Genomic DNA, 17214 nt, shown 5'->3' with positions numbered 1-17214 from the left:
CTACTCGGACAACACATTGTTTCCTAGAGCTGGCAGAAAATACTCAAAACAGACACAAGCAGTGTATCTATCAACCACAAATAATAGAGTTATATTCAATTACCTATGATTGTCCAGGATTTGCCAACTGATGGTTATCCATCTTTATCTACCATCCTGCGACTGAGCAGCAGCAGTCGCCTCCCTTCTTCGAATGATTGGCTAGAGGAAGAGCTGTCGATCAAGAGCTAGTGGACCAATGAGGACTGATTTACATGAAATGTAAAATAAAAAATAAATAAAAAAAATAAAAAAATGAAAATGAGCAAAATTGTCAGAGCACAAAAAACAGTAATATAACCAAGGAAAACATGGTTTTTCTTGCAATTCTGATGACTTGGCTTTAATTTCTCTGTTTGTTTTTTTTTGCAGCATATTTTAAATGTGTTTATATATATATTTGACTCATGCTTGTTATTTTTTGATCTGCGCTTATTATTTTGATCTGCGCTTTTTATATATTTTTTGCGCTTATTTTATCTGCGCTTATTATTTTTTGGTTCACGCTTATTATTTTGATTCACGCTTATTATGTTTGGATCCATGACCGCAATGCTTTTGACAGGATTTTGATCCCACACAGTTGCTCTCCACTGCTGCGCTGACTAAAGGCATGATGGTAAACGACTTGCTGACAACACAGCTTTAATGCTCATTGGCTTAAAAAACAGTGATGTTTCGTTCTCTTCTAAAATGTTTGATTTATCTGTGAATATTCCCAACATTCTGACAGTGCAATCTCTGTGTGGGATATGTAATTGGTATCATATTTCTGAAATATCTAAGATACATGTTTTTAATTAACTAAAAATGGATTGAAAGACACATCTTATTGGCGAAATTAAATAACAGGTACATTGGGTGTCTTTTTCATCATATTTATTTTCATTTTAAAAGAACAGAATTTTAATTATATCCATCAACAACAGCGCATAAACGTGAATCCCGCGATATCTGCTTTTGATCTCAAAGGTGTCTGATCCACTATGAGAAGTGTATGGCAGGCGCTTTTATCATTTAATACTCAGATTTGACTAACCATTATTATGTTTTGACTAGTCAATTATGTTTTGACTAGACTAATTTCAGATATCTGTTGTGCATTTTTGACGTAGTAATTCACATATAAGATATCTACAATGCATTTCTGACTAGTCATAATTTACATTAAAGATATCTGCAATGCAACTTTGACCAGTCATTTGCTTCCATAGGATTGCATTGAAAACTATTTTCAGATATTTACAATAGTGTTTCCCTAGTAGAAATTGCAATTACAGATATCTACAATTGACTTATTATTAGTACAAATTATAATTTAAGATATCTCTAAGTTGTTACTATTAATAAAATCAATTGTAAATATCCGCAATTGAATTATGACTAGTCAGAACTTAAAGATATCTTTAATATGGTTTTGACTAGTCATAATTCAGTTACATCTACAATTCAGCATATTTAAATATATCCTAATTACATTTTTTGATATCTGAAACTAAGATATGACTAGGCAAAAAAAAAAACAAACAAATAAAAAACATCCTACCTCGGAAATGTTTGCCATCTGTCATTTTGTCTGATAAAGAATTTCTTTTAAAGTTAGTTTTGCATGTTTGGTTTATTTTAAACAGAATTTTGCAATTAAAAAATAAATAAAAATGCAATAATAACGAAAAATGTTGATGGAGCACTTGTAAAAACGATTTGTATCAGCCATCATTTAAAAAAAAACAAATAAAATCAGAGGGGACCCCTACATTAGCTCAAAGGTCAACTGCACATTGCATGTCTACAGAGGGCATGTAATTATTAGAAACAAACTTTATTGATCCATGTCTCATCACTCCAACACAGCAGTACTTCTCTCATTGTTGCTGTTACACACTGCTATCAAGTGGGCTGTAACGGTATTGGCAAATAATACACAAGCATGTTTAATATACTAATTAAATGAATGTATTTAATTGTTTGTACATTAATTAATATAGGCTATGTACTAATTCAGAATACAGAATTTATAGTAACTAGGAAAATCACAGCCGTTTAATAGCAGTTATGATCGATTATTTAAATTGTTGAATTAGGCTTCTCTCTTTTCAATTGAATGTAATTTTTAACTGTTTTAAAATCTGAACGGATTAAAATCGTGGATGCCTTGATTCTGAAGCATTAAACCACTACATCACGAATTTATTTGCCCAATTTCACTTTTTTTCTCCCCTTTTCTTGCCAGTTTGGAATACCGAATGCACTCTAAGTCCTCGTGGTGGCGTAGTGACTCACCTCAATCCGGGTGGCAGAGGACAAATCTCAGTTGCCTCCACGTCTGAGACCGTCAATCACGCATCTTATCATGTGGCTTGTTGAGCATGTTACTGCGGAGACATAGTGTGTGTGGAGGCTTCACGCTATTCTCCAAGGCATCCACTCACAACTGCCACGCGCCCCACCGAGAGCGAGAACCACATTATAGCTACCACCAGGAGGTTACCCCATGTGACTCTACCCTCCCTAGCAACCGGGCCAATTTGGTTGCTTAGGAGACCTGGCTGGAGTCACTCAGCACACCCTGGATTTGAACTCATGACTCCAGGGGTGGTAGTCAACATCAATTCTCACTGAGCTACCCAGGCCCCAATTTCACATTTTTATAGATTGTATAGCCTAATATTAAACTCAAAAGACCCGTTTGTGGTTGTCTGTCTTTATTAATCATTTACACTAAAATTGGTCCATGCTGCAACATATAACAATCACTTTGCTACACATAGTTAACTGGAGATCTTTTAACATATACAAATGCATCAAGATATTGTTTATTAAGTTGTCAAGCATTGACTTAATCTTTCTGTTAGCAGCTACTTTAACAGCTTTAGCAATAGGAAGTGAGGGGCGGTGCGTTATGAAGCGTAATTGCACGTCACAACACAGCAGATCGATAAGGTGTAAGGGCAATTTAGATATCTGAAAATATAATTTTGACAATTCAAAACTGAATTACAGAGATCTCCAATCATCTTTGTGGATGTGTGACGTGATAAGTGACGAAATCTGTGACGTCATTGCAGATATTGTAAATGGAATTTCGACTAGGCAAAAATAGGTTAACAGATATCTTTAATGTTCTTTCTTACTAGTCAAATTATCATTGTAGATATCTCAAATTAGCATTTTGACTAGCCAAATTATAATTGTGACTCGTCAAAATGCAATTGTAGATATCTAAAATATAATTACAGATATTTAGACAAAAGCTTTGAAAGCCAAAACGGCTTGCGATAGAAGTGAGAATTGTCCGACTTGACAGCACTTATTTCACTCTTCCCTTGACTGCAGCCGTCTACTCTCGTCTACTTTCAAGGCGAGGCGTTTAACATCTTGAAAAAGATTCTTACGACACGTTTTACTGCAAGTCGCACTCACGCGATATTTTGAAGATGCGTTCGGAAAGTATTACGTTATGAGACCTTCGGCAACTTTCGGTTTTTCTAGACACAATCAGTAGAATTCAGATAGCCACGATACCGTCCTCCAAAAACCCATTTAATTTGTAATTATTTAAATTCTAACTATTGACTACTGAAAAACAAACGCATGTTTTTTTTTTCTACAAGTAATTTACTGGGATACAGTATCCAAATACTTATAAGGCTTTTGACTTCACTCTATAATTGATTCGAACGCCTGTTCCCCACTCTGTCCTCGCCATGGCGCCGTGTCCCTGCTCTCTCAGTTACTGAAAGTGGCCGCCTCTCTGCTGCTACCGACTCTATGCTCACGGTCTCTGTCCTCGCTCAGAACCGCCATTTTGGAGACAGAGAGCTGAGAGTCGGCCGCAGCAGAGACAGAGCAAAAACGGCGGACACGGGGGACAAGGTGAGCTGGCGTTTATGTGAAAAATAGTGGGGGAGCAATGGGGAAGATGGCCGGGAGGGAGAAAGAATTAGAATATGGGAATCGGAGATCTGGCCTCCTCGACACCCGCAGTCCATAGACACGAATAGAGAGATATGAGACGGGACAGATGGTGCTTGACCTCGCTTGTAACAAGGCCACAAAATATTTAAATTAATTTCGACAACTATATCTACCTACATTTCTTTTGACAGAGGTGGTGGCCTTAAAGAGACAGAGCCCATTTGAAATACTCAAAAATTCTCTGTAAACTTGCCATAATTCTAAATCTTCACCTAAAAAATCACACATGCAAGGGTAGCAATAATAATAATTAAAAATAATAATAAAAAAAGCAGCCAGCTAGAATTCCATTGAAAAATAATAGAACGGCCAGTCATTGTTTTTGGGTAGTAGCTCAAATTTCCCGGGTTATAGTTGCTACCCATGCTTATCAATGCTGTGTTGCTCACGAACAACATAAAGTAACCCTGGATTTAGGTTAGCAAACAGCACTGGCTATATACTGACTGAGGCGTTTAGCGTAAGCGAAACCCAGCCAGCTAATGTTGCTAGCTATCAGCTTACTGCAAGATATAAAACACAAGTCTGTCGCACATACTGTGTAAACAGTTAAGAGGAATGTAATTTTGCCCAGGTTGTATAGTAAGTCTTCCAGGCACCTTTCAAAGCTAATCAATACCCCTTTGTTATCGAGGTATCGTTATTAGGCTATGCGTTATTTGGATTGTAAACTGTCGGTTGTCTCAGTCAGAGGAATCACTGAAACCAAAACTGAAGAGTCATCTGTCATTTACAGTTGTACACATGCGTATTTTGATGGTGTAATTATAGTTCTGTTGGCATTAAAGCATAATAAACACCCAAACTATTCAACTGAGAATAGTTTAATTAGTAGTAACTCATAACCTTTGAAATATGTGTCAACCAGGAAATCGTTAATAGTTTAATGTAGGTACTTCAAAACACGAGTGATGTCAGTGCCTGGGGTATGTTTAGGGAACTGCAGCTCTGTGAAAATACAACTGTTTTGTATGAGTTACAATGTTATGCATTGCTTTAGATTTGAAGTGCGATGAATTACTTCATGTGTAAATCCATAGGTGCATTTTCCATAACATCATGCATTTGTAAGGAAATAATATTTTAGATAGTTTTGAGAAAATAGTGCACTAATTTTTACAGGGGTCAAGAATAAGGCAAAGCAAGGCAAGTTTATTTATATAGCACATTTCATACACAATGGCAATTCAAAGTGCTTTACATAAAAATGATAAAGAAAATACAAGATACATACAAATAAATGTAAAAACAAATTAGGAACATGAAATAATAAGAAAAAGTAATACAATAAATAAAAATAATAATAAAATTATTAAAAAGAATAAAAAGGAATACAGAAATAAATGATGCAGTGCAATCAGTAAGTGCAGCACAGTGCTCAGTGAATAAATGCACAGCTAAACAGACGTGTTTTCAGTCTAGACTTGAATGTGACTACTGTTGAAGTACACCTGACCTCTTCTGGAAGCTGGTTCCAGCTGCGGGTGGCATCATAGCTAAATGCTGTCTCACCTTGTTTTAAGTGAACCCTTGGTATTTCTAACTAATGTGATCCTAATGATCTGAGAGGTCTGTTAGATTTATATTCAACAAGTATATCTGCAATGTATTTAGGTTCTATGCCATTGAGTGATTTATAAACGAGTAATAGTACTTTAAAGTAAATTCTAAATGTAACTGGAAGACAGTGTAAAGACCTGAGGACTGGAATAATTTGCTCAGATTAGAATTTGGTTCTGGTTAGAATCATGGCAGCAGCATTCTGAATGAGCTGCAGGTGTCTAATGGTCTTTTTGGTCCATTGCAGTAGTCCACCCTACTGGTGATGAATGCATGAACAAGTTTCTGTAACTCTTGACTGGATACAAAACATCTAATTCTCGCTATATTGTTTAGATGATAGTAGGCTGATTTAGTTATTGCTTTGATTTGACTACTGAAACTAAGGTCTGACTCCAAAATGACACCACGATACTTGACTTGATTTTTTGTCTTTAGGCCCTTGGAGTCAAGGTGTGATCACCTTGGGAATTTCGCCTTTGTTGCCAAATAAAATTACCTGTATCTTGTCGTTGTTTAACTGAAGGAAGTTTCGGCACATCCAACTGTTGATTTCATCAATGCACTTGAGTCTGTGGGACTGTAGTCATTTGGTGATAAGGTTATGTAAATCTGGGTGTCGTCTGCATAGCTGTGGTTTGCAATGTGGTTCTTTTTAATAATTTGTCCTAGTGGGAGCATATATAGGTTGAACAAGAGCAGTGCAAGAATTGAGCCTTGTAGGACTCCACACGTCATGTATGTCCACTCAGATTCATAGTTGCCTATTTTCACATAGTAACCCCTCCAATTTAGAAATGATCTGAACCAGCTGAGGACTGTCCCAGAGAGCCCTACCCAGTTTTCCAGTCTGTCTAGGAGAATGTTGGTCAACAGTGTCAAAGGCAGCACTGAGATCTAGTAATACTAGCACTGATATTTTGCCTGAATCAGTATTTAGCCGAATATCATTAAGTATCTTTATGAACGCCGTCTCTGTGCTGTGATACGGTCGGAAACCAGACTGGAAATTGTAGAAGCCATTTGAGTTTAAGAATTTGTTCAGCTGATTGAAAACAACCTTTTCAATGATCTTGCCTATAAAAGGAAGATTTGAGATTGGACTGTAGTTGTTTAATATTGAGTTATCCAGATTACTCTTTTTTTAGAAGGGGCATGACAACTGCAGTTTTTAGGGACTTTGGAAATGTGCCTGAAAGGAGTGAGGCATTGACTATTTCTAACAGATCTTTTTTCAGATAGTTAAACACATTTTTGAAAAATGAAGTGGGGAGTGTGTCAAGATAGCAGGTCGACGTTTTAAGATGCTGTACTATTTCTTCCAGGGTTTGCCATCAATTGCCTCAAAATCAGACATAGTGACTAATTTCTGAAGTTTTTGTGGTGGGTTATGTTTGACTGAGGATGAGCTGATCACTATTTTAATAAGGAATTTTGTACTTGCCCTGGACATACTTTTACTGACCCCACAACACATTTAATAAAACATTCTATTAATAACAATACATTTGATTTTTTTTTAGCAACATTACTTAATATGTCAGAAATAATATTTTTATATTTTTATTAATCATTTCCTTAAAAAAAAAAAAAAAAACACAAAAATTAAAACAAATAATGTAATAATATCTGGCCGAATAGAGCAAGGCAAGTGACAGTTCCGTTAACTGGCCTGGAACTTTCACACTGGTCCTGGGACATTGGAACATCCATATTGTTGAGCACAATCTTAAACACATGCAATGAAAATGAAAATCCCAGAGCAAGCAATGCCATGCACAAGCTTGAGATGACAGATCTGCTGTTATCATATTGATCAGCAGCTTTGTTGTCCTAAAGAGGCCACATCCTGCTCTGATAATGAAATACATTCAGTATTATTAATTATGCCTATCAAATGTATACGGCTCAAACCACCTCATTATCTTTCAGTCTCCTCCAGTATCCCCATGTGTACATGCATTTGTGTAATGCTGTAAAATAATGATTGATATACATAGCTGAATAATTACTTTTCTAATTTTCTAATATGAATTACAATGATTGGCTGCAACACTTGTCATCCAGTTTTAAATATTTAGAGTTAGACTTTTTAATTATTGTAAAATTTTTTCTACATTTCAATTTTTATTTTCTTGTAGAAGAGCAGACAGCTTTCAAACCAAAATTAAAATTGTGAATTGTGTCCCTGTAAATGCTTAAGTCATTATCAAATCCCTTTCCATTTCAGATTTATCACTTGCGGGACATTGTACAGTGTGCATTATGAAGTCTTACTCTCCAAAGGTACTGTTTTTCGGTGGTGTTATGTTTTCACCACAGTATTTCCATCATTGTCTAAAAACAGAGCATATTTTCCATGTTCTTGGTAGACATTTTCATAGCATTCTGATTATCTTTATAACCTGACTTTTAGTTAAAAGAATAGTTCCCCCAAAAATGAATATTTTCTCATCATTTACTCACCCTCGTGCCATCCCAGATGTGTATGACTGTCTTCTGCAGAACACAAACGAAGATTTATAGAAGAATATCTCTGCTCTGTAGGTCCACACAATACAAGTTAATGGTGGCCAACATTTTGAAACTCAAAAAAGCACATAAAGACAGCATAAATGTAATCCATAAGACTCCAGTGGTGTAATCCATGTCATCGTAAGCAAATAATCAATTTTGGATGAGAACAGACCAAAATGTAAAATTTTTTTTACTTGACACCAGCAGTCTCATTGGCAATCATGATATCAAGCTTGATTACACTTCCTATAAACATCTAGTGCTCTACACATGCATTAAACACTAGGAAATGTAGTCAAGTTTGAAATCATGATTGTGCCTTGAGTAAAAATAAGTTACATTTCCAAAACCTTTTGGATCGCTTCAGAAGACTTGAATTATGAATCGTCTAGATGGATTACTTTTATGCTGCCTTTATGTGCTTTTTGAAGCTTCAAAATTCTGGGCACCATTAAATTAGGGTGAGTAAATGATGAGAGAATTTTCATTTTTGTGTGAACTATTCCTTTAAGGATTTATGACCTTGCACTTCTAAGTTGTATGTGTGGGAGAGAACACTATGTAACTAAAACACTTTTGGTACTTTGCAGTGATTGCCTTTTTGGCCTCTGTACCTCTACCTATGGCCTCAGAGCAGGATGGTGTGGGAGATGCCACATGCTCAAAGTTGGCCAAACCACTTCACCTGCAGTACCTTGAGCGATCCCTCCGCCTTGACAACTTTCTAAGGCAGACTGCTGCTATTTTTAACCAGAACATTTCGAGGTACACTTTTAAATCCTAAATCTATGGTCTTTTGTATACCCTTTATAAGTATTTGGGAAAATTTGATTCTAAGTCCCTGTTTAGATTCATTGTAGTAAAACATGTGATGTGTAAATTCCTATTAAAAGTCTGAAAATGTGTATGTGTGTGTGTGTGTGTATATATATATATCTTGTTACAATGGCACCTGTCAAGGGGTGGAATATATTAGGCAGGAAGTGAACAGTCAGTTCTTGAATTTTATGTATTGGAAGCAGGAAAAAAGGGCAAGTGGAAGGATCTGAGCGACTTTGACAAGGGCCAAATTGTGATGGCTAGAAGGCTGGGTCAGAGCATCTCCAAAACGGCAGGTCTTGTGGGGAGTTCCCGGTATGCAGTGGTTAGTACCTACCAAATGTTGTCCAAGGAAGGACAACCGGTGAACTGGCGACAGGGTCATGGGCGCCCAAGGCTCATTGATGCACGTGGGGAGCGAAGGCTAGCCCATCTGGTCTGATCCCACAGAAGAGATACTGTAGCACAAATTGCTGAAAAACGTAATGCTGGCCATGATAGAAAGGTGTCAGAACACACAGTGCATCGCAGCTTGCTGCGTATGGGGCTGCATAGCACAGACCGGTCAGTGCCTGTGCTGAACCCTGTCCACCACCGAAAGCGCCTACAATGGGCATGTGAGTGTCAGAAGTGGACCATGGAGCAATGGAAGAAGGTGGCCTGGTTTGATGAATCACGTTTTCTTTTAGATCATGTGGACGGCCAGGTGTGTGGTTTACCTGGGGAAGAGATGGCAGCAGGATGCACTATGGTTAGAAGGCAGGTGGCAGAGGCATTGTGATGCTCTGGGCAATGTTCTACTGGGAAACCTTGGGTCCTGGCATTCATGTGGATGTTACTTTGACACGTACCACCAATCTAAAGATTGTTGCAGACCACGTACACCCCTTCATGGCAACAGTGTTCCTTTGTGGCAGTGGCCTCTTTCAGCAGGATAATGCGCCCTGCCACACTGCAAAAATTGTTCAGGAATGGTTTGAGGAACATGACAAAGAGTTCAAGGTGTTGACTTAGCCTCCACATTCCCCAGATCTCAATACTATTTAACGTCTATGGGATGTGCTGGACCAACAATTCCGATCCATGGAGGCCCCACCTCGCAACTTACAGGACTTAAACCACTGCTGCTGATATGCTGCTAACGTCTTGGTTCCAGATACCACAGTACACCTTCAGAGGTCTTGTGAAGTCCATGCCTTGATGGGTCAGAGCTGTTTTGGTGGCACGAGGGGGACCTACATGATATTAGGCAGATGGTTTTAATGTTGTGGCTGATCAGTGTATATCATGTAGTTCTCAAAGACATACAGACCCCTATGAAATTCATATCATGACAGTCTTGATGTCCCAACCCTGTTTGTGATTCTTGGCTGTTTTATTATTTGTTTTAGAATGTTTTTCTCCATTCCCAAAAATTCCCAAAGCTAACGGTAGATGTTTTCTTGGAAATACTCGGTCAGCCTGGGCAGAAGACCTGTGGCGATTTGTTTCAAGTTTGTGTGTGTGCTTCTCTATTTCAGTGATGACAGTGATGATGGTTTGTGCGAAGGGTCTTCTCTGGCCTCATCTAACCCACTGCTGGCAGTGAAAGAAGGTCACATCAACCCAGAGGACGAGACCAAGGATTCCTGCAGAGATGGAGAAACAGTGTGTGAAACTCTCAATGGAGCTCTGCTGCCAGGTGCAGTACCTGATGAACTAACCCCCTCACTCATGTATACATTAGTTATATAGCATGTGAAAGCTCAAACTGTTATCCACAGAGCCCAAAGATGACAAGGCCAGTCTGTATAACTTCTCCAAGCTGAAGAAGAGCAGGAAATGGCTGAAGGTATGGAAAAAGTGCTGCAGTAATGATTCTAGGACCAGCTTTACCCAAATCAAATCCTTGCTCTTCAAAATAAAAAGCAAAAATAAAACAAAAAAATTATTCACAGTGCAGCAATTAGGTCCTGTTTATGTCCGGTAGTAACATGGTTTTAAATGCAGATTTCAAGGAGAGGGTTTCTGATTTTATAAACCCTTTTTATGAGATTTTATGAGATTTATAGTAAATAAGATTTACCGATTAGATAGTTATTTTATTTTAAATGTGCACATAACCAGAAAAGTTTAAAGCCTAATTTTTACAATGTTTGATTGACAGGTGGGTAGGTGGACCTTTAATGTTGTCTGGGACGCATCAGGATGGATAGCATTTAGACTACAAATGCGATCAGATGTGTTTTCGACTCCCCCCAAATGTTGTTAGAGTGAACCGATACAAAACATTTTGGAACTCATTTACACCTGTATTTAGTGCTGTGATCAGATAATCTGAGACAGATCTTAATATTAGGAATGTAAACATGATCAAGGGAATGGATTCATCTTCTCTTTCATGTCTATTGCTAAGCAGTCTGATGTTAGGGAGATTGTTTGTGAATTACAGGGCATCTTGCTAAGCGATGATACCACAGATTCAGACACAGACTCGGACGACTCTGGCTTCACACTGTCACGGGAAGAGCTGCAGGACATGATGCGCCTACACAAGTTCAGAAAACTCCACCAGAGCAAGTTCCACTCTGATCGAGAGGTAGGACATGCTCACAGAGCTTGGGATAGCTCCATGAATAGCTTCATGGAAATGGTTTGTAATATGTATGTGTGTGTTCACAGCTGCAGCACTATCAACACTACAGCACAGGCCTCCTGTCCACACATGATCCTTTCTACGAGCAGCAGCGCCATCTATTGGGCGTCAAGAAAAAGAAAATCAAGGAAGACAAGAAATGTAAGGGTAAGCGTAAAGGAGACGTGAGGATTTTGTTAGCAGTGCTGGTTACAGTAAATGTTTTCTGATTATACGAACACTCCTATATCCTTCCTCTGCTTTTATAGCCAAGTTAAAAAAGATGAAAAAGAAGAAGAAACGAGGAGAGGAATTCTCCATGGAGGGTCGGCCACATGTCATTAAAATCTTTGCCAAGTTTTCCCATGATGCACCTCTTCCCATGATTAAAAAGAAGCACTTAACCATTGAGCAGCTAAATGCTCGAAGACGAAAGGTCTGGCTCACTATTGCCAAAAAAGAAATCCCAAAGGTATAACCATTTTCTTTGGCCAATATTTTCATTCACCTTGAGTTTTGTGGCATAGACAATACCGATTTCTACTGTCCCTGTCTCAATCTACATATTCATTGTCTCCTTTCAGGCATTTAAACAGAAAGTCTCAGCAAGGAACTTTGTTTCAACCAATGCTAGGAAGGTAAGAAATGTACATTTAAATACATATATTTTGTATACCATCCTAAAGTCTGAGACCACTAGTGAAAATTGTTCTATTCTGCATTTTTTTCTATTTTTATACATATATCTAAAAAAAATAATTACAAATTATATTACCAGCATAACAATTTGAATGAAAAGTTGGGAAAGATTGCATGAATTTCAGAATGTCTTAGTATTTGGTATGTCCCCTATTGCTTTAACGACAGCATGCACTGGCATGGACTCCACATGTTTGTGCAAAATCTATTGAATGTTCCAAAGAGCATCTTGTGTACTTCAATGGAAGCAAGGAAATCTGATCTTTTGTACAAAGGAGTTAACATGTCAACACCTCAAACTTGCTTGGTTCATTAGTGACCTAGAAATAGTGCAGAATCAAGGGATAGTTCACTCAAAAATGAAAATGTTCTCATCATTTACACAGTCTCATGCCATTCCAGATGTGTATGACTTTCTTCTCCTGAACACAAACAAAGATTTTCAGTAGAGTACATATAGGATATAGTGAAGTATATCTTAGCTATGTAGGTCCATAAATTGCAAGTGAATGGTGGTCAGAATTTGAAGGTCCAAAATGCACATAAAGGCAGCATAAAAGTAATCGATACAACTCCAGTGGTTAAATCAATATTTACTGTTGAAGTCGGAGGTTTACATACACCTTAGCCAAATACATTTAAACTCAGTTTTTCACAATTCCTGACATTTAATTGTAGAAAACATTCCCTGTCTTAGGTCAGTTAGGATCACTGTTTTAAGAATGTGAAATGTCAGAATAATAGTAGAGAGAATGATTTATTTCAGCTTTTATTACTTTCATCACATTCCCAGTGGGTCAGAAGTTTACATACACTTTGTTAGTATTTAGTAGCATTGCCTTTATTTTGTTTAACTTGGGTCAAACATTTTGGGTAGCCTTCCACAACCTTCTCACAATAAGTTGCTGGAATTTTGGCCCATTCCTCCAGACAGAACTGGTGTGTAACCAGGTTTGTAGGCCTCCTTGCTCGCACATGCTTTTTCAGTTCTACCCACAAAATCTCTACTGGATTGAGGTCAGGGCTTTGTGATGGCCACTCCAATACCTTGACTTTGTTGACCTTAAGCCATTTTGCCACAACTTTGGAGGTATGCTTGGGGTCATTGTCCATTTGGATGACCCATTTGCAACCAAGCTTTAACTTCTTGGCTGATGTCTTGAGATGTTGCCTCAACATATCCACATAATTTTCCTTCCTCACGATGCCATCTATTTTATGAAGTGCACCAATTCCACCTGCAGCAAAGCACCCCCACAACATGATGCTGCCACCCCCATGCTTCACGGTTGGGATGGTGTTCTTCAGCTTGCAAGCCTCACCCTTTTTCCTACAAAAAGTTCAATTTTGGTTTCATTAGACCAGAGGAAATTTCTCCAAAAAGTAAGATCTTTGTCCCCATGTGCACTTGCAAACTGTCTGGCTTTTTTATGGCGGTTTTGGAGCAGTGGCTTCTTCCTTTCTGAGCAGCTATTCAGGTTATGTTGATATAGGACTCGTTTTACTGTGGATATAGATACATGTCTACCTATTTCCTCCAGCATCTTCACAAGGTCCTTTGCTGTTGTTCTGGGATTGATTTGCACTTTTCGCACCAAACTATGTTCATCTCTAGGAGACAGAATGTGTCTCCTTCCTGAGCGGTATGATTGCTGCGTGGTCCCATGGTGTTTATACTTATACATTTATGCATTTGGCAGATGCTTTTATCCAAAGTGACCTACAGTGCACTTATTACATGGACAATCCCCCTGGAGCAACCTGGAGTTAAGTGCCTTGCTCAAGGACACAATGGTGATGGCTGTGGGGATTGAACCAGCAACTGATTACCAGTTATGTGCTTTAGCCCACTACGTCACCACCACTCACATACTTGCGTACTATTGTTTGTACAGATGTGGTACCTTCAGACTTTTGGAAATTGCTCTCAAGGTTGAACCAGACTTGTGGAGGTCCACAATTTTTTTTCTGAGGTCTTGGCTGATTTCTTTTGATTTTCCCATGATATCAAGCAAAGAGGCACTGAGTTTGAAGGTAGGCCTTAAAATACATCCACAGGTACACATCAAATTCAGTACACCTCCTATCAGAAGCTAATTGTCTAAAGGCTTGACATCATTTTCTGGAATTTTCCAAGCTGCTTAACTTAGTATATGTAAACTTCTGACCCACTGGAATTGTAATATAGTCAATTAAAAGTGAAACAATCTGTCTGTAAACAATTGTTTTAAAAATTACTTGTGTCATGCACAAAGTAGATGTCCTAAATTACTTAGTTTGCTAAGTTTTCTAATATTAAATCTGTGGAGTTGTTAAAAAATTTGATTGAATGACTTTTACCTAAGGGTATGTAAACATCTGACCTCAAATGTACATGCGGTAAACATGGTGTAAGAGGAATAATTGACTCTGGGCCGTTGAATCATAGAAAACTGTTTTCCATAGTGGCTGCTAGGGCTGGGTATTAATACAGATTTCCAGATTCAATTTAGATTAAATTTGATATCAATTCATATGGGTATATTTCAGTAATAATGTCCCTTTTGCTTACATATGAAAGAAATTATCTCCCAGCTAATGCGGTTAATTATACATGGGACCTTCTAACTAGGTACACTGCGAAAATATAAATTTTACTAATTATATTTGATTAGTTTTTCACCATTTGTCACATTTTGGCTTTTTAAAAATTAACCAATCCATGTATTCAATCAAAAAATATGATTATGATAGTTTGCTAATATTAAATCAGCCTAAGTGTATGTAAGCTTCTGACTTCAACTGTTAATCCTTTTTCACTATAAATTCCTGAAAAAAACCTGCCCAGTAGCTGGCGATATGCACAAAGGATGCGAATCGTCAAAAACAAAAGAAGAAGAAAGTGAAAGTAGATATTTATAGTAAAAAAAAGACTTAAATATTGATTAGTTTCTCACCCATACCTATCATATCGCCTCTGAAGACATAGATTTAACCACTGGAGTCGTATGGATAGCTTTTATGCTGCTTTTGGACCTTCAAAGTTCTGGCCATCATTTACTTGTATTGTATGGACCTACAGAGCTGAGATAATTTTAATAAAATTATAATTTGTATCCAGCAGAAGAAAGAAAAGTCATACACATCTGGGATGGCATGAGGGTGAGTAAATGAGATAATTTTCACTTTTGGGTGAACTATCCCTTTAAGTAGTTCTTGAAATGTTTTAAAAATCCTAAAACCTCTGTTAATTTAAGGTTATTTAAGATTTTAAACCCTAGATCTCAGACTTTTGGAGCCCACTGTATGTTATAGTCTTCATGGATATTTTTGAAGATGTTTGTTGAGTGTTAGCATGTGTATTCGTATCCAGCTGGCCCATCAGTGTATGCGTGAGGTTCGGAGGGCTGCGATCCAGGCACAGAGAAACTGCAAAGAGACATTGCCACGGGCACGCCGCCTCACTAAAGAGATGCTGCTGTACTGGAAGAAGTACGAGAAGGTGGAGAAGGAGCATCGTAAGCGCGCTGAGAAAGAGGCTCTCGAGCAACGTAAACTGGACGAGGAGATGCGAGAGGTATCAATGCAGACACTATACATCACAACCCACAATTCACTGAGAAGCACTTCCTGACCATTCCTCCTGTGTGTCCCATCAGGCTAAGCGGCAACAGAGGAAGCTGAACTTCCTTATCACCCAAACAGAGCTGTATGCTCACTTCATGGGGGGCAAGCAGAATACAGCAGGGGGCGACAGCACGCAAGACGACATCCTACACAAGCTTGAAGACAACACCGCCCAGCAACAGATTGACATTGGTGGAGGGGTTATGGTCAATGTTGGTCAGGAGGACTATGGTTAGCCCTTACACTCTCTCAGATAAATGTATCAGTTTATTATGTGGATCTTATGAAAATGCATTTTTACATACTGGGCTTTAGAATCATGTGCTTTGGAATTCATGTTCCATACTTTTTTCTTGCAGATAATGAATATTACAAGTCTCAGGCCCTTAAGAATGCAAAAGAGGCATACCAGATCCACCAAGCCAGGGTAAGTGGCAGTCTGAAGATCAATATCATTTAAATGTTTGCTTTCCTTTATTACACGTTCACTTCCTGATTTCTGACTTTCACTGTCAATTAACTATTTGAATTATCTTCTCTTTATTCCGTAGACCAGACTGTTTGATGAGGAAGCAAAGGACAGTCGCTGTGCCTCTCTGCATGCAACTAGTATGTCTGGCTTTGGCGAGAGCTACAGCTTATCAAACCCATCTATTCAAGCAGGTGAAGACATCCCCCAGCCCACCATGTTTAATGGGAAACTCAAGGGCTACCAGCTCAAAGGCATGAACTGGCTGGCCAATCTGTATGAACAGGTATGTGGTGATCAAATTTATTGTAATCAAATACTGTCTCTGACTCTCATGCATATATATGCATATACCATATCTTTATAGAGTATAAAGATTAGGATAACATATGTCTCTCTGTCCTATTGTCTCTCACAGGGCATTAATGGCATTCTGGCAGATGAGATGGGACTTGGAAAGACAGTTCAGAGCATAGCTTTGCTAGCTCATCTGGCAGAGGTAAGCAATACCATCAGAACACTTATAAGATCTAGGGCTGTACAATATTAACTAGGGGTGTAATGGTTCAAATTTCTCACGGTTCAGTTTGTATCACAGTTTTAGGGTCACTGTTTCAGTACGGTTCAGTATTTGCTGTGTTCAGAAAAAAAAATATTACTTCAAAATCCAAAGAATATTGGGCCTGGGTAGCTCAGCGTGTAAAGATGCTGACTACCACCCCTGGAGTCGCGAGTTCAAATCCAGAGTGTGCTGAGTGACTCCAGCCAGGTCTCCTAAGCAACCAAATTGGCCCGGTTGCTAGGGAGGGTAGAGTCACATGGGGTAACCTCCTCGTGGTCGCTATAATATGGTTCTCGCTCTCGGTGGGGCGGATGGTGTGTTGTGTGTGGATGCCGCAGAGAATAGCGTTAA

The 17214-nt window shown here is 38.4% G+C and overlaps 1 protein-coding gene across 3 annotated transcripts in view; it reads left to right on the top strand.

The window, feature by feature from the left end:
* Positions 1-3777: 3777 nt before the first annotated feature.
* Positions 3778-17214, top strand: part of LOC127410079 (chromatin-remodeling ATPase INO80-like) — a 67976-nt gene continuing 54539 nt past the window's right edge. For 2 of the 3 annotated variants that reach the window (XM_051645133.1, XM_051645131.1), the window contains exons 1-14: positions 3778-3915; positions 7808-7863; positions 8685-8859; positions 10434-10594; positions 10677-10744; positions 11345-11491; positions 11575-11695; positions 11797-11999; positions 12112-12165; positions 15579-15782; positions 15865-16063; positions 16192-16259; positions 16384-16587; positions 16720-16800. In XM_051645133.1, coding sequence (XP_051501093.1) covers positions 8717-8859; positions 10434-10594; positions 10677-10744; positions 11345-11491; positions 11575-11695; positions 11797-11999; positions 12112-12165; positions 15579-15782; positions 15865-16063; positions 16192-16259; positions 16384-16587; positions 16720-16800 — 1653 coding nt within the window. In that variant the 5' untranslated portion in view covers positions 3778-3915; positions 7808-7863; positions 8685-8716. The remainder of the gene's footprint in view (positions 3916-7807; positions 7864-8684; positions 8860-10433; positions 10595-10676; positions 10745-11344; positions 11492-11574; positions 11696-11796; positions 12000-12111; positions 12166-15578; positions 15783-15864; positions 16064-16191; positions 16260-16383; positions 16588-16719; positions 16801-17214) is intronic. The other variant, XM_051645132.1, reaches the window with a different exon arrangement.

The sequence above is a fragment of the Myxocyprinus asiaticus genome, chromosome 19 (assembly GCF_019703515.2).
Source record: "Myxocyprinus asiaticus isolate MX2 ecotype Aquarium Trade chromosome 19, UBuf_Myxa_2, whole genome shotgun sequence".
In the NCBI taxonomy this organism is placed as follows: domain Eukaryota; kingdom Metazoa; phylum Chordata; class Actinopteri; order Cypriniformes; family Catostomidae; genus Myxocyprinus; species Myxocyprinus asiaticus.
This window is presented reverse-complemented; position numbering and strand designations above follow the sequence as displayed.